The 27,306-nt window shown below is 27.6% G+C and overlaps 3 protein-coding genes across 3 annotated transcripts; 1 reads left to right on the forward strand and 2 right to left on the reverse strand.

The window, feature by feature from the left end:
- Positions 1 to 1,241: 1,241 nt before the first annotated feature.
- LOC113550458 (xenotropic and polytropic retrovirus receptor 1-like) lies at positions 1,242 to 17,877 on the reverse strand. Its single transcript, XM_026952289.1, has 10 exons — positions 17,648 to 17,877; positions 17,369 to 17,522; positions 10,932 to 11,194; positions 9,223 to 9,490; positions 8,167 to 8,537; positions 7,565 to 7,712; positions 6,874 to 7,080; positions 6,188 to 6,357; positions 4,617 to 4,750; positions 1,242 to 2,100 (listed from the first exon to the last, which is right to left on the reverse strand). Exons 1-10 carry the CDS (start codon positions 17,714 to 17,716, stop codon positions 1,812 to 1,814), a joined length of 2,073 nt encoding a protein of 690 aa, XP_026808090.1. The 5' UTR covers positions 17,717 to 17,877; the 3' UTR covers positions 1,242 to 1,811.
- A 71-nt stretch (positions 17,878 to 17,948) lies between these two features.
- LOC113550460 (methyltransferase-like protein 17, mitochondrial) lies at positions 17,949 to 24,568 on the forward strand. The gene is made up of 9 exons (XM_026952290.1): positions 17,949 to 18,090; positions 18,219 to 18,378; positions 18,479 to 18,613; positions 19,128 to 19,395; positions 19,821 to 19,989; positions 20,064 to 20,282; positions 20,373 to 20,511; positions 20,579 to 20,717; positions 24,274 to 24,568. Exons 1-9 carry the CDS (start codon positions 18,055 to 18,057, stop codon positions 24,380 to 24,382), a joined length of 1,374 nt encoding a protein of 457 aa, XP_026808091.1. The 5' UTR covers positions 17,949 to 18,054; the 3' UTR covers positions 24,383 to 24,568.
- LOC113550461 (28S ribosomal protein S35, mitochondrial) lies at positions 24,363 to 26,974 on the reverse strand. The gene is made up of 6 exons (XM_026952291.1): positions 26,727 to 26,974; positions 26,439 to 26,529; positions 26,007 to 26,358; positions 24,856 to 25,035; positions 24,559 to 24,760; positions 24,363 to 24,499 (listed from the first exon to the last, which is right to left on the reverse strand). The coding sequence occupies exons 1-6, from the start codon at positions 26,830 to 26,832 to the stop codon at positions 24,423 to 24,425; spliced, it is 1,008 nt and encodes a 335-aa protein (XP_026808092.1). The 5' UTR covers positions 26,833 to 26,974; the 3' UTR covers positions 24,363 to 24,422.
- Positions 26,975 to 27,306: the final 332 nt, after the last annotated feature.

Below are 27,306 nucleotides of genomic sequence, written 5' to 3' on the forward strand. Positions count from 1 at the left end.
CTTTATTATTATAATTATTTATTTTTTTTTTTATACAAAGATGTTAAAAATTATGCCATATCTAGGTAATCACCTAATTTCATAAGTAATTAATGTAAAATAAAAAAATTGACATTCTTATACTTTGTTATTTTATAAAATAGAAAAATAGTTATATGAACATAAGTATCATATTTATTAAGAGTCTAGTCGTACCTAAGCATTTATTACTATTAATGTTTTAATTTAATCGTAAATTTTTAAAATGAAACATTCTATGGTAAAATAAATTTAAAGAAATACTTGCTAAGTAGTTACTGAAGTTGCTGGTAAATCTGAGAACGATTTATTGCAAAGTTTCAATAAATTTGATTTCCATGGTTTTGTGAATACAATGCAAAATTAATGACCAAAACTAATTTTTAGTGCGTATAACAATGGCTGCACGTATACGCACATAGTATTAAATTATAATCGAAACACTTTTTATTATTAGATATTTATATTGCTTTGCTAAAATATATAGTTTAAAATTATTTCTCATAGTTTTATAATCACGATTAAATCATACGAATAGTATTAGGTATACAAATTTTGAATTTTACTGTTAGTAAATACCAACACATTTTATTACTTACTGCCTATATAATATACATGTATAGTATATTTTAAACCTATTGGAAGGACGTATTTCATCAATTTTGATTTTATTTATTAATATTTACCTAACAGATTTTTAATTTCGCAATAAAACATTATCGTATTTATTATATATGCTTGCCACAATAGAAATACCTATTATTAAGTCAATAATAATATAAATTTATACTTTATACAGTTTTTTTTACAATTTCTCACTTTTTTTTCAATAAATATAAATTTATCGAAAATATTTTGGTTTAAAAATTATTTCTAGACAAAATTTGATTATTTTTTTTACTAAAATAACAAAATTAAAAAGAAAAAAATTTAATTTTTAAAACTAAGAATAAAAAATATAGAAATAACATACCTGTGTATTTTATCTAGAAAAAATAGTATATTTGAGATAAAAATGATTCATTTTTTATTATATGCATCTTTGATGTATTGTCTTATTTTAAGTTATTTATGTTTTTTAGTTATTTTTTAATAATTTATATATTTTAATGAAAAAAATTCAATCCAATGTTATTTTATACTTCATTTTTCAATAATGTAATACTTTTAATAATTTAGGATACAAATACGTCTTTTAAATATACAACTATACGAGAACATAGTTATATCTTAATTTTAAATTAAATTACAACTAAACTTTTGATTTATCATATGATAATTAGATTTTTTTTTCTTTTTTGATCCGTCTTATATTATTGGCATCTTAAAATTGTATAGTAATAGAAAATCGTTAACGCTATGATGAAATATAATAATAAAATAGGTGGGTAAAAAAAGAAAACCCAACTTAATTACAACAAGGGAGGGTGATACTGAGATAGATCTTATTTTCACGGAATATCCGTGGCTTAAAGTTTAATAATATGAATAGTGCTAGGAATACATCGAAATGAAGTTCATAATACATTATGGTGCGTAGAAAATAAAAATAAAAATTGACACTTAGGGTTATACCCAGTACGAGGGGAGGGGCACCAGATGACTTTTTTTTAAATAAACGACTTATATTATAAGGAATCAACTCTGGCACTTCGATAAATCTGTTCTTTGTAGATCATTTGGATCGATAACAATAGAACTTCATAATTATACAAAGTACACGACCTATGTTTTTTTTCAAAAATGTTGTTTCTGGATGGGTGGCGCTAAGTCGTATCGGTGGTTCGGGTAGTTCAGCGAGTGCCCAAGCTGGCCAATATGAGTGAAGCCTGTTCGTCAACCGACCGACTGGGCTGGAACGTGAGGTTCGGTATCTTCTTGCCGATACCACCACCACCGGTCATCTTGTTCCTCCGGTTTCTGTTCAGATCATGTGGTGTCAGCGGTTCGTCCATTAGCCGCAATATGTGAGTTTGATCCGAGCTGTCGATGGGTGCTACCGAAATATCCCTAACGGCCCGGAATCGGCCGCAGTTGTTCAGGTGTTCGTTCTCTAGTCGAAAAAAATTCCAGACGAATCTTCTGTGTGTGCATATAACATAGAAGAATATAAATTTAAAATGTATAATGTATAGGCGGGTATGTATAATAATAGGTAACAAGTGAAAATTCATTAATTCATAATATGCATAAGATAAATGATAATAAAATAGTAGATATAGGTATCTAGTGAAAAGACACGATGTTTTAAAATATTATATTATAGTGAAATCTCTAGTGAGATACTTTCAAATTATTAAAATTATATACAATATTCGGAATTGTGTCCGCTATTCAGACGATTTATCTTATAAAAAGTTTGTATTTTATTTTCTGAAGAACGTCCGCTATCTGCAATTTTCCGTTGGAGGAGATTTTATTGTTTATATTTTTCATATAAACAATCCGTTGTGCAATATTATCGTGAGTATAGTACCTAAATACCAATTATATATTGTATTGTGGTTTTTTTTAAAATTATTTTCATCGGTATTGCTAATTTGTGCAGTAACACGCGTCTAATCGATGTTTTTTTAAACGTCAATTCTTTAACTACGACGTGATTTTGTTTTGGAAAATTATTGTTATTATGTAGGTACTATATATACACAATTACGTTTAGCACGATTACAACGATCGCTGCATAACCACAACATTTTTAATAAAGTAATGAAATACAATTAATAAATGAGCAAGTATAGGCATATTGTTAAATAAAAATAAAAATAAAACTCAGTTAACTATAATATGTTAAAATCACAGTTTCGGATAAAACAGTTGAAAAATAAAAAAAACATGTAATTTATTATAACCACGATGACTATACAAATGCTTAAAAATAATGAGTAGGAAATATATTATTAGTAATTTAATTTTTACAGATTCATCATAATTTATACTTTTAATTGCTCTAGAGATACTTAAAAATGCAAAAAAATATGTATATGAAATAAATGGTTAATTTTATTTCTTGACGTGTAGGTAGGTAGATATATACTACTGGTGCTAGTAGTTTACCTATTTAAAATCAAATTAAACATAAATAATTACATTTCATATTACCTACCTACCTAAAAGAGGTTTCGCGTATCGACAAATCAAAAAATACATAAATTAATTTAATTTAAGCAATCAAATGTACAATAAATATTATATAATTATGTTTTAAACATTTTAAGCATTTATCTGTGAATGTAAAATAAATACATATGCATTGATATTATATTAACTGCACGCTAAAAAATAATAAGCTACTTTAATAATATTTTTTTTTGTTAAAATAAATATTTTAAATGAAACAAGTAAGCATTTTGTCTTTTAATCCTACTTATAGTACTTATTATGTAATATATTTCAAAATTGTACTCTAACAATATTAAAATCTACTGTAAAATATTGAAACAATATGGGAAATTTGTATGTACTCAATTAATTTCACGGATTAAATTAAATTATAATTTATTGAACAATTAATTTTTTACTGGCCAAAATAATTGTCCGTGTTAATGGCTTTCTTCTTTTCAGCCATATTAGAAACTTATAGAGTATACATTCAAGTATTTAACCAATAATTTATTATATATATTATAAATAACAATATTTGATATAATTAAATGAATACAAGTTTTGTAATATAATATAATATCTGTCTATGATTTGAGATCCTAAAAATAAATTCTCCCCGTTTTTCTCGTATTTAATTATCTTTATTTATTAATTAACTTTTTTTTTTACCTTGTAATCTCAGTAGTAAGTGCCTACTCTTATATTTTTTTTCAATGCAAGATAGTAAATAAAGTAATAATGATATATAATAAAAATATCAATTATTTCGGAACATAAAGTGAAACAAAATACTTATCTTTTGATTTTGGACTTTAAAAGGCAATTATTCATTATGAGCAAAAATACACAATGCACATATTCAAGGCCAAAACGCTTGTATGATATATTGTATAATTTTATTAATTATTAATACTAAGTGTTTTAAATAGAAATTAATGAAAATATACGAGTACAATACATTTTACCTTGGAAATTTATAATAAATACATTTTAATATTTCGATTGATTTATTCTATTGATTTAAAATAATATGAATAATATCTCAACAGTTAATATTCGTAGATACGTATTGTTTATTTAAAAAAAAATTACTCTAATATAGTTTTGTGCGGTACATTATTGGACTTCAACGTAATAAATAAGCAATTCAAATAACATCTAATAATTTCAAAATATTTTCAATTGCCATTAAATACTCTTAATATCCTATAGTCTATTCATATAAGTAGATGAGTTAAACATAATTATATCAATCATGAGACACTTCAATAATTAATCACGTTTTAAGTTAATAGATTACTACGGAACTTGAGATATGTGTATGTATTCACAAAATCGGTTTTACCGTTAAAAGAAATTGTAATGGTCTTTAAATTATTTCGGAATACGTCAGTTAATTATAATTACAATAATATTCAACTGTAAACAATATTTGAAACATTTAAAATACTTATTTTATACAACTTATAAATGTCACAACACGGTAAACTAACCTCATTACTTCGAGAGGCGACAAAATGGATACCATTAAGTCACCATGAACATAGCCCATTTCGGTTAGAGACATTGACAGCGCCCAACCGAAACGTAAGACAAAATCTTCGACAATCGCGATGTAGTAAAATGCCTGAAAATAAAATATAATACATATTAGGCCGCTGTAAAATGTAAATACTCGTTTAACGATAAGACTTTCATTAAACGTAACCGATATCTTGACATGACAGTAATTATATTGTTATCTAATTTGCATACAAATATTGATCGATTACAAACAAAAATATGAATGCTACGTTACAAATCAATTTATAGGGTACATTGAAACGGGAAAGAGTATTTGGTAGTATAAAACACCCACAGCCCTTTAATTAAAATCGTTATCAAAAATAAACCTCATAGTACTATTATACAATTTGTAGTCACTAAAAAAAATTGTAATAAACTATAATATACTATTTTTAGTTCATTATGATATTGCTCTGACCCTCTCAATCGAGAATCCTTTATATATGGTACCACTAAGTCATTAGTCAATGTATAATAGATATAGATACACATTCTGTTTAGAACTTAGTTCTATTGGAATTGTCGTATAGTGTTGTATTTATTGACTTAAATAAATTGGAATTTTCAACAATTACGTAAAACCATTATTTATTTAGAATTATGATCATTATCGGTTAATAATGTTCTATCTTGTACAACCAAAAGGCAAAAGTACTCATTAATATGAACAGTGTAGGTATGGGTATTACACTATATGTTTACTAACACTGAAAAACACGCATTAATACATTAATTTATTTTAATATACAAATATATGGCGTATTTTGTGGAAAGACATTAGTGCAATTAAACAAGTGGGTATAATGACGATATCCATTTGCAAAAATGTACATAATTTAAATACCTGCCATTGTATTTATTCTAAATTCTAAGGCTAGAGTTTCGTTTAATTGTTTAGTTGAACATATTGTATTGGTCTTACAGCAATAAATATTTCCGTTATTTTTTGATTTTTAAATATAAATATGCGCATTTTCTCGGCTAATCTCAAAAACAATTTGACCTACTTCAATAAAAGTTATATAAATAAATTCCTTAAAAATCCCGGGGTGTTCTTAGATTTTTCAACCCTTATAATATGCTGTTATGTGGTGGCTCACACATACATTAGGTTTTGGTTCATGAAAACTAATTATCTTTTTGCTTATAGAAACGATTACCTTTGTTTACAGATTATATTATTATTATAATAATCAATATAAATTAGAAATAAGGTAATTTTTTTGATAATGTTACATATGTCACCAAAAAATCGTGTAAATGTAAAAATGTAAATAAAAAATTACTATAAGTACTGACTGACTCGTAACTTTTTATAAGACAAAAACTATACGATATATAGTTTACATACGATTATATAATACAAATTATTTAGTACAACACAAAAAAAAGCATTATCAATAATCAAGACCTACTCAAACTCGTATTTTCACAAATATACCTTTAAATCCGTTAACTGTGAGCATTGTAAAATTGACACTTGTTAAGTATTACTTACTGTTGACGAGTACACGATTTCTTCACGAAGGAATCTATTTTCACCGGCGTTCCGATCAAAAAGTCCCCAATCCATTTTGATATCCCAAATATAAGAATATAGGGAACTAAATATGGATGCTGATATCCACAGGTAGAAGAAAACACTTGCGTCTTCTTTGGGGTTGTTCTCTATAATATATGAATAAAAAAAAATTAACTACTGTTAATTACACGTTTAACCAATAATAAAATTATTATATATTAAACATATTACATTACATTGTAGAGGGAATGATACGTCTTATAATAGTAATAAGCACTTGTAACAAACAGATTAAATAAAATGTTTTTTCTTAAATACAATTTAAAAAAAACACTATGCTAACGTTTTTGAGCTTCTTCTCAGAACATAATATACAAGATTATTATTTTAAAAATGAACAGTATCTAATTATTTTTCCAAAAGGTATTAAATCGTTTTGAAATTCTTTTGGAGAAAAATGTAAATTCATTTTATATTGCCAAATATACTAATAATGTTTGGCTTTTAAAAGGCAATAACCTATTTCTAAGTTTTCAATTATGGCTAAAAATTGAATTTTTAATTTCTATCTTTAAAATTTTACAATATATTATATTAAAAAGTACATAATATTTTTATTATCTGTTATCGACGTAACGTCTGCGTTAAGGAATAAATCTTACTTGCGTATTGAAGGTTTAAAAATGAAAATGTTATCACGAAGAAGGTAGTTGCGTACTTGGCGGCGTTGGCCAGGTGAGGGAACGCCTCCCGTGAGTCCCGATACCGTCTCAGGCACTGCATGAATCGGAACCATGCAGGCAGACACGCGACGAATGGCCGCAATAGCCATACACGTTCCACACACTTGCTGCCGTCTATATCGATTGCTGTATATAAGACACGAGATAATAAAGGTGTGTTAGGTTTCGAATTGCTTCCAATATGATGTATAATAGGTAATCTATGAATTTTGGTAAATATGTCTAAACATAAATTACAACGCGCAAATCAACAAACTGTAAAAAAAAAAAATATATATATATAGGTACATAAAATATTTATAAGTATTTCTTGATTATTTATAATTTCTTAAAATAGATAAAATTTCAATGAAAATGTTTATAACTGATCTTTCGTCATTACCATATTACTAAGCATTCACTCTAAACATATTATAATCTCTTCCGAAATAAATTATTCTATATTCATTTGGACATGTTTACCGGAAACTACGCTGTACACTATACAGTCTACATAATACTATAAGTTTTACAAATATTATTATAACAGGTATATGTTTTTATTTTTTAGTAGCTAATTTTAATTTTATACTAATATAAATATGTAATATTCGTGAGCAAAGTCCGTTACTTTTATTTGACATCCATTTGTCGTTGGTCAAATAGAAGCACACGAGGTACTGAAAGTCTAGCAACGCAGGCACCAAGCTAGTCAATTGATCGGCCAGCCAAAAGTCTGCGAAACCCACGTAGAAGAACGGAGCGAACAGTATGCGTACCTACGTCGTAATAAAACATGAGCATGTATTTATTTTTCATATGGTTATTTTTAAAACCCAATTATTGTTGGTCAAAGTGATAAGTATAAAATTTTTATTATTGTAATTTTTTGACAATCTAAGTTCAATTATTTCAAAAAGATTCTAATATTTATAAAAGAATTAGTATTTATTAAATTATGGTATTATTATAGTATGGTGACATTTTTTTTCTTAAGCCATAATGATTATTTAAAAAATATAATGATTTCCAAAAATGTTTTTTTTTGTAAAATTTCAGAGCTTTTACAACACAAAATCAATACAAATAATCAAATGGTTTGAATTTTTTTTCGTACCTTTCTTTAGTATAATTAAACCATTTTTTTTTTTTAGAGTGGGAACGATAAAAAAGCATAAGCAAAAAAAGACCAACCTATTATGTATACATAGAAAACTACAGAATATAGCTTACCGCTACACGCAGCACCCAGAAACGGGCATCATGCCGTAGTGTCTTGGTGGGATTGAACAGGAACGCAATCATGAGCACAGCCAGGATCAGCGGGTTTATGTACGGTGGTATGTGTAGCGCCTCGCTATACAGGAATATCAGCGCCGAGCCGGCCCACACCAGACCGAAGACGGTAGCTAACTCCATAATGTGCTGCTCGGTGAGATGATTTCTTGGGTCTAACTCGAAGATGAGCACGTGGTTGACGCCCGACGAACGCCAGCAGTAAACGTTTATGCCCATCAGAAATAGGAATATGACCAGCAGCAGCGGGCCCCGGTAGAGTCTAACCATGACCCGCCAATCCGTGTTCTCGTTACTATGAGCGATGCCTACGAATCAACGATAAATGGTGACTAGAAATTGTTTTCTAACTGGGCCGATCAGATACCTATAGTATAAGGGACTTATACTAGATTGGACACAAGTGCAAGTTATGAATTTTTCTACCCAAGTGGATTTCGGTTAATGTATATACAATTTTCAATTCTAGTTGTGATACAAATTGTTAGTGCCATAGCCAGACATTTTTTTCCGAGGAGTGGGGGGTTAATTTTTTATAGCCAATTATGACAACAAATTAAGTTTGCACTGTATTTCTGGCAATATAATTCAAATTATTATCAAATCAAGATTAATTAAGTGTGATAAGAGTGGCGTTGCTTTATCACCACAAACGGTAATTAAATTAATAAAATTATTGTCGTCTGAAATTTCGGTGGGGGGGTAGGCTTGAGCCCGGGACTCCCCCCCTCTAGCTATGGCACTGTAAGTCGTATTATTACAAATAATAAAAATGATATTGTCAACAGACTAAAAGACTTAACTGGACATTTATCATCGAGATAATGTCACCACATAATTCATAATAAAAAATTTGATTTAACAGTTTAACGCAAATACTTTATAAATGTATAGTAAATACCCTACATAATATAATGATAATATTATACATTTTCACGGTATTCTGTTTATATAAACTTGTAGGTAAATGCTACATTTTTTTAATTCACTCACCGGTGATGACAACCGCGAGCAGCATGACGACAAAAGCGCCGGAAAATAGGCCGACCTTGAACGTGATCCAAGGTGATTGCTGTTCGCCGAGTGGTGGCACTCGCAGTCTCTTCATGGCCCTTTGTCGGTCTCCTCCTTCCAGACCCTGTGTTACGGTAGCCTCGGTTTCGCTTATCAGCCGGTCAATGTCTTTGTTACAGTAGAAATGGGCGTTTTCCACTACTTCCGATCTCCACCGACCTCCGGAACCGCCTTCCGAACCCAGTAACTTAAACGAACGCACACAAATAGGTATAATATAATTCAACGTTAAAATACTGAAAACTTTTCATACTTTCACAGTTGTACATATTAATAAAATAAAATTTGATACATAACTAAATCTTAAATAGGTTTTTTAGAAATAATTATGTCATACAATTGGTTATTAATTATTTTGGAATATTTTTAAAACATAAAATCTATAAATTATTAATTATTATTTAGTTTATTATATATGTACTTAAATCTACTTAAATTATACACGCATATTATGCGCGAGATGCAAAATAATAACACCAATGCATATTTTAATTAATTTTGTTTATTATTTATTACTTTTTTTTTATATTGTAAGGGAAATAAAATTTTCTTTTCACCTGTCCAGGTATGAAAACATAATATATTTCTTCGATATAGGTACTATATTAATTTTAACAGCTAATGTAATAGCGGGCTCTAAAATTTAAAAAAATAAAACAATTCCAAAAACTAGTTCGCGTCTGTACGTTCTGTAACACAATTTAAATAGGCCAACAATAGGTTATCTAAACTACACATAATATACTTATAAGAACAAGAAGGTTTATCGACTTTGTGTTATAAAAATATATACCTAATATAAATTAGGTATGCCCACTAAATATTATCAAAGGTATAATATTTACTCGAAAAATAAGTTATTCGTGCTGTAAAAACATCACGTTTCATTTATTTTCTATATAATTACAATATAATACTTTAATAATATTTTTGTAGTTACGTGGGGTTACCTAAATATTCAATTAAAATATTATTTTTCAAAAGTCTAAGGAAGATCAAAAATGTATTTTGATTTTTCATGTAACCATTTACATAGTATATAAATTATACATTTTAGGTTTTTCTCTATATTATCACACAAACCACCATTTGTTCAGATAATATAATAATAACATAGTGTATATCATATAGTTGGTCGCTGTAATAATATATTATTATTATAATACAGTTTAAGCGAAAACAGCCCGTTTAATTTTACAGCAATGATTGAACAAATAGCTGGTTTAAATAATAACAGTGTACAACTGTATAGGACAAGAGTTCATAAGTGTGTACGAGAGTAATGTTTAGTAGTTTGGTAATAGCTAGTTTTTCAAAAACGATAACATTTTAAAGACGCAAAAAAAATTAAACTATATATTTATTATTAATTTATATTAATCGTCGTGTCCGCAGTTGCCACGTTACATGTACTAAGTAAAATCTGATTCAAACAGAATTATTATGTTTACTACGAGAAGAATACGTTTGCGGGGATTGAAATTGATTGATATTGGCATAAGTTGGTAATCCAAGGAGGTAAATATCTCTAATTAGAATAATATTATGTAAAACAAAATACATAATCATAACGTTGATTGGTATAAATATACAGTCATAAAAAATAATTCACATTGATCTGCATGTACCTTGTCGTGTTTTTTCATAATCTTCCGGAAGCCGGTGTAATTTAAATTTTGGTAGTTCTGCAGTAGAATCAAACTCAGATAGAACTCACTGAAAGCTAACTTCAGTTCTTGAGTCTTACGCGTCGTGGTGTTTTTACGAAGAATTTTTCGTTTTACCGGCTTCAAATTACCGCTAGCGTCTTTAGGTTTGATTTTGTCATCTTGAGCCTCTCTCAGGTCACTCTGGAGGTTGGCAAATTTTCTGGTTGCTTCTGCCAATTTTTCTACAACATTGCAAATACAAAACTATACTATAGACTATAGAAAACAGAAATATAATACCAACAAGAGGCAGAATCGCGATAAAGATCGTGTGCATAATTATTTATTTAACGAGAAGTTTAAATAAAGAAGTTAAATTTTTTGTATTTAACCGGCTTTAAAATTTTCAAACAAGAAGGAAAATTATGATAAAAATTGATTTTAGTATGTACTTTGAGAAAACCAAAGTAGAAATTTCTTGGTACTGTTCAAAATAATCAATAAAAAAATATATATATATTACATTTTGATGAAGTTCTATAAAATTACAAAAATTTACAAGCTATTTGGTAGTTGAAAATTCATTTGACTTTTAATTTTTATACCTGAGGTAGTAAAATTTGAAAAGCCAAAATAAAATTTCTTAAAATTGTAGTCACATTTTGGTATAACTTGATGGTTTTAATTTCAAATGTTGACATTCGTATGGATAGACCATCTCTGGCATTCTTAGCTCAGAATTGTTTTTTCATTATAATATACAGTAATTTATCATCAAATTCAAATTTAACCACACGCTGTAACCTACTCAATATGTACATCTTCAACTACTATAAAGCATACAGTTGAGCGACTTCCCTGGTTTTACACGTTCTCCGATCAAACACTACTGATGCCCTACTATATAATATGATAATATTATTATTTTAAAAGAAATATATGTAAGATTTCTAAATGAAACCAGATCGCTATTTAGACCAAATCGCAATGTTTAAAATATTATTTTGTTTATTATAAAATTTACAGTTTTACCCAATAAAAACAAAAACAAATATTATCAAAAATCTAACAAAATTAATTAGTTTAGATAAAAAAATATTTTAGAAATAATTCTTAAATTATTTTAATGTTGTACTAGGTACTGGTACCTACTATATCTAGCATTTTGTTACTCAATCTGTTATTATAGGTATCTAAAAATACAGTGTTTATTACTAATTAATGATAGCTATTCACGAAGTTGAACCCAGTTCTGAGTATAGGATTTTGAATTTTGAATATAATCCAAAAAATAGAATGTATATTTGTGGGCAATTTATAGTGACCCCCTCTCAAAAAATAAAAAAAATAGTGCTTATACCAACTATTATTAATTTATAATAAATCATATAATATTATATAGCTAGAGCATGTTATATTGATACATTATAGATTAATAGAACGTAGTTAAAACAATTTGTTTTGTACACATATTACTGTTGTTCTGCGCTTAGTTATTATTTTATGCGTATTGTATTGTATTATTTCTGCTGTAAGTACGTCTATGCGCTTTATGTCGGTTTCGAATAAATGGAATTAAAATAGATTTTTGTGATCTTTATTCCTATTTTAGTAATAAAAAAGAATCACTGAAAAATCTTGGCAAGAAGGCATGTTCTGTAGATAACCATAATATATGAATAGGTAGCTGGTACGTTGAAATTTATTGGCAACGATTTGTGTTTTCTCCATATTATTATTATGTTATTATAACATAATATATTATTTTGGTCATCAAATTTACTATGGTATTTTCATTAATATAGTAGTTCTTTTTAATTTAAATATTATTATATATTTTATATTATATTATTTATATATATATATATATTATTTATGTTATACTTGAGCGCGACCGAATAAGTTTGTTTGCCAAAAATCGGTCTCAAGAAAAAAACAACATGGAATTAAATCTTGCCAGTTGCATAGCAAAAGCTGGCATTAAAATCATTCCTCGTGAATAATTATACAAGTGCATGTATGTATATATATATCAAAGATCAAACTTTAAAGGGTAATTTTAGATGTTGAAATGGTATTCAACATATTATCATTACCCATATTATATGTTGCACAATACTTCGGGTAAGTATATATACCTATATATTTGTAAAATATATTTTGTATGGAGATTTGGAGAATCACATACATACTGATATCAGTTTTTATGTTCTTAATTTGCCTATATCCATTTACGTTAAAAAACTTTCGTTCTATGTTCTATCTGGGTATAGTTGTTTTTTAAATAAACAATTAGGAAACAGAAAAAAATAATATTTTCATTTTCACTTTTAGACGATTTGTTTAAAACTCCACATTGTAATATGATTACCTATTTTATTAGTTCCTATTATGAAAATATACACATATACGACACGTCATAATATGTTTATTGTATTAAGACCTCTGTGTACATATTTTATTAAATTGAACGCACATAATATGTACTAATCACAAATAACAATTATTAAGATTGATATCCGCTTGTTTAAATATACCTAACTAAAAAACAATTAATTATAATAATAATTCTATGGATTGTCTATTTTATATTATTATTATTCGAAAGGAGGACAACTATTTATTTCATACTTATTTAGTAATAGATACATCAATGCACCATTATATAATATTATTTACAACTAGTACTAATGAATTGTCTTTAACAAGAATAAAAATTAATTTTTAATTTATACTATTCATGTTAATTAGGCTTTTGAAAATTAATGTTATAGTGTCTTGTAAAGACTTTATAGTAGATCTATATCTCAAGTGGTGATATATTAAATATGAAAATTGTATTATAATTTTTAATAACCTATTGAAAATATTCGTGGCAAACATACTTCGTTTAAAATTACCTACCTTATATACATATTTGTACCTAATTCCACAAGATTATATACCTACAATATACATATTATATACTATATAGATACCTATCTTATAAACTATAACCTATATGTAGTATGTAGTACTTGTTAATACATTAATTAATTTAAAAATAGGTATTTTATCTTACCATTTAAATCAACTAGGACACAAATTGCAAATTAAGTAGGTATAAGTTACCTACCACAAAACTTCTGCGTCCCTTTTAATATTTTGTTTGTCTTTTTTATTTCCCAGGTCAAATACCTACTTATCATAAGAATATTATGTAGATCATAATTACACTCATTTATTTGTAAACGTATTACGTAACAATGTAACATAAAAGTCGTTGGTTATTATAGGTACTATTTGATAATATATATATATATATATGCTTCAATATATAATAATCAAACAATTAAATTTGATGGAAAAAGAACTGATTAAGTTTAATTCATGTTTGACAAAGACAATTTCTATGATACACTGAATTTTCATCATCCGTTATTGAACAATTCTACTATAATCATCAATAATAATGCATTGATGCGTATTTTAATATTTAATTTATAACGATTAAACTACAAATAATGTAACCAATGTAGGTACCTCCTATTAACAATGTATTTTCATATCCACAATTCTATACTATAATACATATACCTATAATTACCTACTGCTGTATCTTTAAGACTTAAGTACCTAACTTATGTGAATATTTAAACATATATAAACAAATTCCGTGTTGGCTACCGACATATTATTGTTAGTGGCAAACATTTTTTTGCTATTGATTAATATTAGATAATGTACTTACCTACGTTTAAGGCTATGTGTTGTAGGTAATTTTTAAATTAATAAAGTGCCAGTATGTTTAGTAGTTCCCTACTTACTTAGTTATTTAACTTTTAATATTTTGTATACTTTTAACTTGTAAGTAACTTACAACCATTTGCTCAAATTATAAATTACTATTTGTTTAAAAATCCGAGAAATCACTTTTATGTATACCTAGTTGGTCAAAACCTCGTCATTGAGACCATTAAATAGGTAGATTCATTTAGTCTGTAATGGTTGTGTTAAATTCGAATTTAATAATAAATTATTCTGAGCTGCAAAGATGTGAATCAGCCTCTACTTTTTAAGATACCCTGGATATATAATAATCGATTTATACTACTAGTCACCTACTACTTAATAGTTAATTTATTTTTTATTAAAAATAAAACTGCTGAATTAATTTTTAAAAATATTTTATGCTCCCAAGTGTTACTACTGAGTAACTTCTTAAACAAGTTTAGTAGTCTTGTAATTTTTTATGTCTATGAAAATTGTACTTATGTATTTTCGATATTGATTAATTTCTATAGACAATTGATGAGTATATTAGCTCGAATATAATTAAATACCTAAGTACCTATTATATATAAACAGCTCAAAATTAGTTTAAAATCAATAGGTTATTATCACTCAGAATCTAAAAGTATTTGATAAGACACTAAAAATCTGATCAGTGCAATCATTAATCATTTACTCGTTTAAGTATATAGATTAAATGTATAGTTAGGTGCCTGAAATAAAAAAACTCGATAGAATAAAACTGTTTTAAGTTTTAATACCTATTTAGTACGTTCTAATAACACTTATCATATCGTTAATATTATTTTCTGCGGTAGGTAGGTGGATACTAATACAGAAATGATTACTTACCTACCTTCCTATTTAAATATTTCAACATAAATCCTTCTACATTGTAGTAGAATGTTTCAAATAAAATAGGTATGAGTTCTCTATAACTAATATAAATATAACTGGATGCTAATTACTGTGGATACATCTTTTTAATTAGTATTAAGTCTTTAATTTTAATATTAGTATGAGGTCAATCAATTCTAGTCAAGGTGAAAAACCAAAAATATGGAAATTATACCAATGTTACTTTTACAAAACTACAAAATTATATTTTAAAAGTGTAATTTAAACTTTTGATGTCTAATTTATTGTTTTAGTTAATAAAAATAAAAATTTTAAAACACAAATTGTAAACATTGACTCTCAACTATAGTTGTATCACATGTGCATTCATTAATACATAAATAGTAAGTAGTAGTAACATACTTTTTTTTTTTATAAATAATCAGCATAATAAAAATTGAGCATAATGAACTGTAAGAATTCAGGAACTTTTAACAAATTATTACTTACGTTTCATAATGTATACATGTAACACTGTTACAAGTAGATAGTTAAGAAACAAGGGGATATTATTATTGTTGTTCCTCCAACTAAATGTTGATAATAAATTACTAATCATAACAAAAAGATTTGAAAAATATAAACACATTCTATAACAAAATTTTAAAGAATGTGATAATTCAGTGCTTCTTTCAATATGTAAATTATTAATTTATCATGAACTTGAATTAACTTTCATTGTTTACTGTTTTTGATGCAATTTAAAAATATAATATTAAACAGATGTTTTCTATCTTGTTCTTGTGTTAAATTTTGTACCGATAATCAATACATAATATGAATAATAATTAATGTATTTATTAAAGGTTATTAGATTTTCCGAGTAATTTAGGTAAATGATTTTTGGTAAGAGTAAATTAGAGATAGATGAAAAATTATGTTGAGTTAAATATTAAAAATAATTTATGGTGCACAAGTAATCTAAAATAAGTAATTAAATATAAAATAATGAATACAAATTTAAATTAAAACTCAATAAAAATACTATATTTGTGTATCAGACTTTTTGTGAAAATTTAATGATTAATTATACTAAAATTAATTCATGAATAATTAATAAAAATAACAATTGAATAATTATATTATATATAAATATATAAAAATACAACAACAAAAAATCTATAAATTTTAATATTTACTTAAAGAAACTTAATAAATTCAACATACTATAAAATTATAAATACGAACTATGAATAGATATAATTGTAACTAAAATACTGAGATATGCTTTTAGGTTAATTTTTTATATAAGTTATTTAAATTTAAAGATACATAAGTGCTAGGTATATGTATTATACTATTATATAATTAGTTAGTAAAATTATATAATTTAATAATGAATAGTCATTATTTATTTGGTAAAAAAAATGAATGATCCAGTTCAATTAATAGAGATTGTATAAAAAATATTATACTCTAAAATTGAAAAATAATAAATTCTAACTTGTGCATGGTAAATCGGTACTAGTTCACAATATTAGGTGAAAAACATAATATGAATGTACATATGGCATACTGTATGAACACAAAACTATACTGCGTACTTGGAAGAGTGTTAATTGGTACACCCTCACACACTATTCTAATGTTCATGCAACCGTAACATGCACAAGTGATATAATATTATGATGTGAATTGATGAATATATAGCAGCAGGTTTCAAGTGATAGGAATCGAGTCAACTTTATTATTAGGGTAAACACACACAGAGGAAGGTGTCAAACGAAATCATAAATGCTGTTCGAAACCTGAATAGAACGTGTTGATTTTAGCCAGTTCTTTGTCACAAAAACTGAAAAATTTTTCATCAAATTTGGCATAATATCGAGAAAGCGAATCAGGGTCCACTTGTTCGGGCGCTGGCACCTGTTCGATAGCAGCGTACAACATTTCCTTCATCTCCTGCAAAACGCAACAGATTATAAATACGTACAAGATCAGAAAAAATTTTATTTTAATCAAACAATGCTGTTGTGCATCATAACATATTATATTCTTGTATGTATTGTTAAAACATTTTGACCTACTTCATAACTGATGTATTGTTTTCTCCACTCGGGTGTGATGTGAGCGGCCAAATGCTCGGCGAATTTCATCTTTTTGCTTTTCTTCTCGCGATCCGACTGTAATCGCGTGCCCGCGGATCCGGACACTCGAAATTATAAGTTTCCAGAACGATTACAAAGCCAATTGAATTGCCCGCCGTTTGCGACTCGCGTAAACTCCAATCGATACAAGTTGTCGTGAATGGGAATGTTGATAAATGATTGGAAATCAAAATTAAGGAAAGAACAAACGCCGTGGAGGAGAAACGCCGCCGTGAAGGGGCCACTGATAAAACGTCAACGCCGCCGCCGGTTGATAACTGATAAGCGTTCCATGCAGCGCGCAGGGGACCTTAATTTTGAAAAATTCCCGAACTTCCCGGTAAGCGATGTCCAGTTGCTGCGTAGCTTTTTTTAAGAGATCCGTAAGTACAAACGATTTACGAATAATAATCATACTATGTTAGCATTTGAAACGACTCTGTAGTCCCGTGATGACTTGACGTCGACTTTTTTATCGTTTTAATTTTATTTGCGTTTTTACTGTTTTTAGTACGCCACCAAAACGAAATTGACTACCATTTTCAATGAAGATGTACGTCAGATGGTATTACGTGAAGAAATCAAAGCTAGGAAACATCCTGGAAGATGTTCCCTTAACGCCAAACCTTTTCCAGATGACTTGACTAATACTGTCCTAAAAACTATTAAAGGTTAGAACATTTGATACACACATATATAGTATGATGTACCAATTTTTTTTTTTTAAATATATAATTGAGAAGGATCTCCTATTGCTATGTTTTATTTTAGCCGGTGGACAATTGAAAAATGTGATGAGTGATGGGCAGCTACTATTAAACTATCTGTATAGCAGACACAGTCCTGTAGAACAAAGTGAATTAATGGATAAAAAGCAGCAAAACAGAGTTGAATTGGTAAAAAAATGTATGTACATTTTGAGTAAATGAAATTATTATTTAACAATTGTACCTTATAACAGATTATTAGTAATTTATATTACATATTTTATTTTAATTTCCAGTATTTGTTCAGTAAGTTATAGGTATAATTTTAATTCTACAATTCTAGTTTATTAAATAAAACAGTGAATTCCACTCTTGAATATCTACATTAAGTGAATTCATCAGAATTGCTGAAAATAATAAAAAATATTCCGTATAAATATTAAATTGGATAAAATTGGTAGAAACGTATCATACCAAAAATGTTATCTGTTGGGTATTAATTACTATTATTAGTTATAGATTGCTAAATATAAAGTATTTAAAATTTCTTTTCAATACTCTGAAAAGTAATGTTTACAACGAGTATAGTAATATTATTAACCCATGGTATGATACATAATATTTTATATTAATATTTAATATATATTTATAAAACAGTTTCACTATTATTTATTTTCTATATGAATTATAAAGAATAAAATGTGGGGTTTCAGATTACAGTGAAAACATGACTGAAGAGCAACAAATAAAATTTGAAAAATTCATAAACAATCGTGTAGAAAGACTTGTTGCGCAAAGGACATACAATTGGAGACCAATTGATTACAATAATAAACATGTATGCCATCAGTATCTGCTGTCTCGTATTGCTCCAGAATATAATGTTGTGAAAACAATATTTAGTGAATTACAACAGAGAGATCCAAATTTTACACCAGAGTCCCTTTTTGATTTTGGTTCTGGTATTGGTACAGTTACCTTGTATGTTTCCTTTACCTTTTTTACTAAGGAAGATGTCAGCGTAACATATTTTATTGTCTATCTATCATATACTGCTTATAACAAAATTCATTTAGTAGCCAATCAGCAGAAAATAGGTAAATACAATACATTAAATTATTTACTTAGTAGGTCTTAATGTACAGCCTTATTTATATTTTTTTCAATATTTATTAGAATAACTTCAGTTGATTGTAACTGAAATATTGAAAAAAAAAACAAATTAGACACTGTTTTAATACTTTTTTAGTAAATATTGTAATAGGTTATATAGTTGCTCCTTTCAGTAAAAATGCAAAGAATGATTAAAGTATTTGAAAAATAAAGATGCTAATGTTACACTGACATTAACTTAGAATTTTCTTTAGACTTAATTGTTTTATTCTGGTTCTTTAAAATATTTTTAGAAATGCAAAAAAATTCTGGGGAAACTCATTAAAAGAATATTATTGTGTGGACACTTCATCGACTATGAATGATCTGGCAAAACTTATTTTGCAAGAGGGTAATCCAAATAATGAGGATATATTGCCTAAAGGCCTGTTTTACAGACAATTTTTACCAGCTTCACCAAACGTATGGACTATATTATATTACACTAATTTTGTGTTTAAAAATAATAATTGCTCGTGTAATTTTTTTGTCCTCAGTTGAAGTTTGATCTTGTCGTATCTGCTTATACCATGTTTGAACTACCAGATATTAAAACTCGGTTTGAGACACTTTTAAATTTATGGAACAAGACTAAAAAGTATATTGTACTCATTGAGATTGGAACGAGGGCTGGATTCAGTTTGATAAATGAAGCCAGAGACCTTCTTCTAGAAGTATCTTCACAAAACAATACAAAAAGTCATGTATTTTCACCAGTAAGATATTAATAGTCATAATTATTATAATAATTGTTTATTATAAGATTTATAATTTCTAACAATAATTAATCATTTTATTTGTTATAGTGTCCTCACGAACATTCTTGTCCGCGTTATGATACTGATGACACACCTTGTAATTTTGAAGTGTCTTATTTTACACCAAAGATAGCTCAACAATCTGTTATCAAACGAGAACATTTTTCATATGTTATCATAAAAAAAGGCTAATAAATATTTCTCAACTTTGTTTGGCAAATACCATTTTAACTGATATTTTTTAATCATTATAGGAGAGAGGCCAAAAACAGACGAACAGTGGCCACGTATAGTGAGACCAGTTTTAGTACGTTCAAAGCATTCCATCTGTCGAATGTGCACAAGCAGTGGTAAACTGCAAGAAATTATATTCACTGCTTCCAAAAACGGAAAGTATGTAATCTAAATTCTATAATTTAATAGATTATTAATTATGATATATTAATTAAAAATATTAGAACATTAGAATATCAGATTTTAGAATAATGTGATTTGTTAAATTGTTATATTAAAAAATTGTTTTAAATATATTTTTTTTTAAATTAGGAAGTAACTTAGATAATCAAAAATGTTATAAACCTTTATCAAACCAGCTATCGAAAATTAAAAGGTTTAATGGTAGGCACAATAAATATATAGGGTAAAAAGTTTAGTTGTATAATCACTAATTAGTATCACAAAATTTCTCCGAAACCTACAGTCAGTCATATGGCCTCCACAGCTTTTTTATGTGACCTTTTTAATATAGTCGTATGAATGCTTAATATTTTATAACTAACATATTTTTAGTGAAAATGTAGGGTTGATAGATTTTTTTTTAAAAGTTATGCTTAGATAGAGCTGTGCCGTTAAGATTTGGCGCCCAGGGCAAAATTAAAAATATTCACCCCCTATTTTATTTATCATTATGCATTTCAATTTTTTTGGCGCCCCTTTCAATCATGTGCCCTAGACGCATGCCTCCTAGCCCCCCCACAGCACAACTCTGTACTTAAGAATAATTCATTATTTTTTTTTTATTATTACATTTATAATAATAGTTATGACTTGGACGAAAATAGAAGACTATGTTCTATAAATGAAACTTATAAAACTTAGTAATTTTCTTGTGATTTATACTTTTATAATACAACTTAAAACTTAATTTCAATCATGCTGTGTTTGTACAACATTTTATTTTGTTATCATATATAGCTTGTGAAAATGAATTGTTTAAGAAACCTTAAAGCTTTATATTAATTTTTATAGACAATATTAGTTAGGATTTAACTGGCCAAATATTATCACTGAAGAAAATAATTATACCCAAAAATGTTAGTATACGTCAAGAAATATATTTTTTTATATTGAACAACAATATTTACACAAATTATAACAAAACGCTAACATTGTTAGTAAACCTTGTGGCTTGTATTATTGTTGTACCTGAGGATAGTAATGGCATAGAGGTATTTTTTTTTAAAATAAAAATAATCGGAAACATTGTCAACAACAAAGTCGAAAACATGTGTTTCCGACAAATATTTCTTTGGTCTGGACGCGGCTTAACATGTTTGTGTTTAAAATTAGAAAACAAATAGAACTTAATAATTATGGTCTTAAAATTGTTGTTTGCGTTGGAAAAATCTTTTTACTGTAAATAAAAACAATAATATGAAATATGCAAAAAAAAAATATATAAAATTAAATACGTTTATTTAATTATTATCAAATTTTTAATTGAATATTTGAATAAAACAACATTTTTTTTAGTAAAATAGCACAGCGTTGTTGATAGGCTACTAAACATATATCACCACCAACATGGTTACTCCAACACTGGACAAGGGTTGTTCACGAATCACGATTACTATTTAAAAAAAAATGATCACACTTTGGCCAGATTTTGGTCTCTAAAAACGATTTCTGGTACTAGGAATTCATAAGGGAAGATTATTGTAATGCAATAAGACGGCCGCCAACTTTTCATAAGTTCCGGGTACTAAAAATCATTTTTCGTGTCACATGCGTGTTTTAGCAACGACTAAACTCTAATTCTAAGCTATACACATCCGCATAAATTCCTGGTACCAAAAGTCGTTTATCGAGCTCACCACCAGTCAAGTAAATTTGATTTCAATTAAATAAATTTATAAATATAAATTAAATAAATATAAATTTTATAAATAAAATATTTATTCAGAGACGAACTGGTATTACGCTAAATCCGGCGGCATCACGTGTTTTTGAACTACCCCATAAGACCATACATTTAGTGTATGTTGGTGGATAAAAATAAATAATTGATCAAAATAAGCACTCCGTTATACGTAATTTTAGTACTATAATATATGTTACATTTTAAAACTAATACGTACATTTGGTTATAAATCATAGTATTTAGATACCGTTATGGCATCAATTTATAAAAATATTTATAATCAGGACTAGCAACATCAAGAATTTTCATATTTCGTAAAAAATCTAAATATTATTAAAAAATTAGTAGTAATTTGTTTCATAATTTGTTAGTACCTACTCAATAATAATAAGTGCAACTGAAATTCAAAAATCTATGTAACGTTTTTAACCAAATTTGAGTGTTTTTGCACATTTAATAATCTTATTTATGTTGGGTGTTAGTGGGTTTTGTTACCGCGTGTATCGTACTCATCAGACTTCAGAGGACATAATGCCATCATATAACCACATTTTGATATCAACAAAAAACATTTTCAACTATTTAAGAAATATATTTTAAGAATTAAGTCTTTGTGCACCTGCTATGGTCTTTTATATTTTAAGAGGACGTCATTCCCGCATGACATGTTGTCTCCGTCTTACGAACGTATAACAGCAAATTAGCGTTCAGCGGGATTCAAAGTGGATTCAATTTTATACTGTTAGCTTTAATGTTAGAGTTAATTTACCTATTATCAAAATTTAAGGCTATAATATTATCTAGGGCGTTTCATAGATAGGCTTTTATTAATACTTTAATTTTAAAGTGAGTTATGACTTATGAGCATTTTAAAGTTTTAGTATTTTACTTAACTATAACTCACTTAAAAATTAAATTATCAATAAAACCTTACCAAATGCCCTAGATAATATTATTATGTTTAATAATAAGTAAATTGACTCTAATATTCATGTTAATAGCATAAAATTGATTCAGCTGAACGCAAATTTGTTATGTTTTTATGTTCATTAGACGTATACGATGTCCTCTCAAATCGTACTATTTAAATATTTAAGATAATATAAATATTTTTTATTTTGTGTATAATTATATCAAAGTAATACCTGTTTAATAGGATGTTTAATCCGTCTTACAAACATAATAAATTTGTGTTTAGTAGAACCAATTTTGTGTTGTTAGTTTTAATATTAAAGTGAATTAATCCATTATCAAAGTTATTGGTAAGCATATTATTTCTGTTTTGGTGTTGGCTTTATCGATTAAGTAGTTATTACTGTTATGAGTAGATAAAATATTTCCCATAACTCGTTTACAAATTAAAATATTGTGAAAAAACCCCATTAGAAAGTACTATGAGCTACTTATGAGTTTAAAAAAATTTACTTTATTTTTAAAGCTTACTTCTCAAAATTGGAACTGCTAGATGTAAATTTGTTATGTTGTACATTTGTAAGATGGAGACAATACACGCGGGAATAGAGTCCTATTAAACTATCTGTAGCACTTAAATACTTTTTATATTAATATAACATTATAGACTTATCATTATATAAAATCTAAATGCTTCTATTTATTTAATTCTTTGTATGGGACATACAATGAGGTAATGGTAGTGATATGGTAAGGTAATTGTAATTAAATTTTATTAAAAACAAGTTAATAATAAATTAATGAACCCACTGTTCTTCTATCGTATTATTTGTTAATAATTATTATCATATTTGTATTTGTATTTTAATATTGAATTTGTTTTCTTATATTTCACAGGATTCCTTATTGGTGTGCACGATCAAGTAAATGGGGCGATAGATTACCAATAGTGATCAAAGAAGAAAATGAAGTAGAAGAAGATGAAGTCAAGTCTGAACAAAATTAATTTTATTGTACAAAATAACAAATATCTAATTTCAAATTTTCTAAGACTGTATATTTTGAGGTAATAACACCGAAAGCACAGCCTCTTTGTATTTATTCAAAGTGTATGTATCTTCGCCTATAAAATAAGATTTTTTATTAAATGTGTTCTACCTTTTGAATAAATGTTAGTTTTACCATTGTTTAATAATTCTGTAACAGCTTCTTTGTATTTCTGTCCCACTGTATCGTCATCAATAGAATGTGATTTTACATCATCATCAGAAATCTTCTCTGGCCATCGAGTTAATGTAACATAGGCTTTTTTTGATGGATTGTTTTCCCAAATATAATGTTCCATATCTGCTTCTTGTTTTAGTCGTTCCCATTCCTCGAAGGTCTGTAGTGAAAATCAGTCATACAAAATTTAGGATTTAGGACCTATGGTTTTTATAATCATTTTAAAGTATAAATAACAAATATCTAATATCTTACATTAGATTCGTGATACAATGCTGTGAGCACGTAAACTCCATAATCATAGTTTTGTTTCCTTGTCGGACAACGATCAGTAACAATAGTGAGTATATCAGACTCTTCATCATATCTGTCTCCAACCAATCTGATCATTTTGTCTCTGGCATGTTTATCTAAATTTAACGTGCTTAGTTTGATCTAGCAAATACAAAACAATAAATGTATGAGTCTATGACTAAGAACATTACAAATTTATTTTATATTTTCTGTACCTATACCGTAAGTACTTTTTTTTGAAAAGTACATCGAGTGAGAAAATTGTTAGTAGGTCAAGACAGAAGATTAAATGAAATATGTATTGGGTAAATGTAAATAATAGCCAAAATAAAAATTAATTAAATCATCATAAAATTGAACAATTTTTAAGGAAATCTCTAAATAGTGGAAAAAACTGAATATCCGCTATTAAGAGCGGTAAATCTTTTAATTTTTAAAATATAATATAATATCAATACAACATACCCAGTTTCTTTTTAAAGAAATTATAAATGATAAAAAAGGTGTGCAAGTGTCAAGTGGACCATTGTAATGGATGTGTTCAATTTATCATTATATCATTTTATATGAGATTTTAGTAAATGGACAACATTTAAGGAATCTTATATTCAATTTTCAAGCATCTTCAGCCAAAAAAAAATGTTATCAACATTTAAAGAAAAAAGATTGAAAATCTTAAGTGTCTATAATTAATTAAAAAAAGAAAAATTTAAATAATTATTTGATCAGTAAGAAACGCTATTATAAAAATGTTATTAAAATTTCAAGCATCTACGGTGATTTGTTTATGAAATATACTAAAAAAAGAAAATCGATTTTGTCAAATACTGGTTATGCATAAAAGTTTCTGTTATTCCTGTATTTTTTTTTTAAATATAAGTGTCCACTATTAGAAGGTTTTTACATTGAAAAGTAATGAAAATTTCCCCGTCCTCAAGAAATGATCTGCTATTGTGAGGTTTCACTGTACTAACAAATAGATAATCCAAGAGTGGTAAATCTCATTTTCTGATTTCAGTATGCAATAAATATTGTAAAATAAAAAGAAGCCTGGTTCGAGTGGTATTATCACCAAAAACACTCCAGTAAAAATGACAATAATCGCTACATACTTTGATTGTAACTATTCTAGCTTTTGGATCTTTAATCGTCGGTGATGAATGACAGTAATCTGTTGTTATTGTTGTCATTGGAAAATGTTTATCACAATCTTCATCAGTTTCTAAACCCTTGGGCCATTCGGTACAAAACTGTTTTAAAGCACTGCAATGTTTTTTTATTGCCGGTGGTGTAAGATGCAAGAAATTTGGAATTTTCATTAGCTCAGCATTGCCATATTTTCCTGGTGATGCTCTTTTCTGATCATATCCTTGTCGTACTGCCAATGGCACACTAGCTGGATGAAATGTTCTAGGACCAGGCCATACATTAGACCACTCTTGATCGACAGGCATACTCAAAGCTCTGAAATAATCAAATGATTTATGTAATTGACATTTATTTAAACACAATTTGATAAATAATTGTTATCATTATTATGTTACCTGGGCGGTAAAGTGATGGTCTTATTGTACTTCTTTTTAGCGTGTGGCACAAATGCTTTTTTCTTCAAGTCCAAGACCCTGAACTTTCCGTCTGTAATAAAACATCGGTGTATAATTGAGGTGAATTTTAGACCAAAAAATTACCGCGACGAAATTAATGGGCGATCCAGTTTCAAACGGCACAAGCCGTCGATTTACAATCGTGGTCACATCACATTGCCTCGGATCGCTAATTCCGATTCTTAAGGAGATAAATGAATTAATAATACCTATTTAATAGTAACTCACCCGTAGGGACAGCTTTGGTCGAACACCAAACCCGGACGGGATGATGGAAACCACTAGGCATCATCACGGCCGTCGTTCGTCGAAGCGCCGTTTGTAGCGCGGACATATTTTATTTTTGTCGACTGTATCGTACGGTAGATCGTGAAATCTTAGTGTTTTAGTTGATTTTATATTTAATATTTATTATTTTTATAGGACGACGACCGGTAGACAAGCGCCTCTCGGATAGCAGACCAGCCGCGAGTTGTGGTCACTGGTTGATAACGATTCACAGTATGATAAAAAAATATTTATATAAAGACGAAACAACGTGTGCTCGATCGCGGGCTGAAAATTGTTTCTCCGATCTATCCGCACAGTAAATCGTGTATTCGTGTGCGGGACAAATGTAAAATTGAATAGTTTTTTCGAACAGATAGCGCAGCATATTTCAATACGAACACGACGTCATAAAAAATGTATTTTATTTTACTTTTATAAATAGGTAATTTATTTTATGGTTCTTGGGAATGATTGTAACTGTTAAAACGGTATATACTTAAATGGGTATGCTACAGATTAATGCTAAATTATAAATTAT

Source organism: Rhopalosiphum maidis, chromosome 1, assembly GCF_003676215.2.
Source record: "Rhopalosiphum maidis isolate BTI-1 chromosome 1, ASM367621v3, whole genome shotgun sequence".
Taxonomy (NCBI): Eukaryota; Metazoa; Arthropoda; class Insecta; order Hemiptera; family Aphididae; genus Rhopalosiphum; species Rhopalosiphum maidis.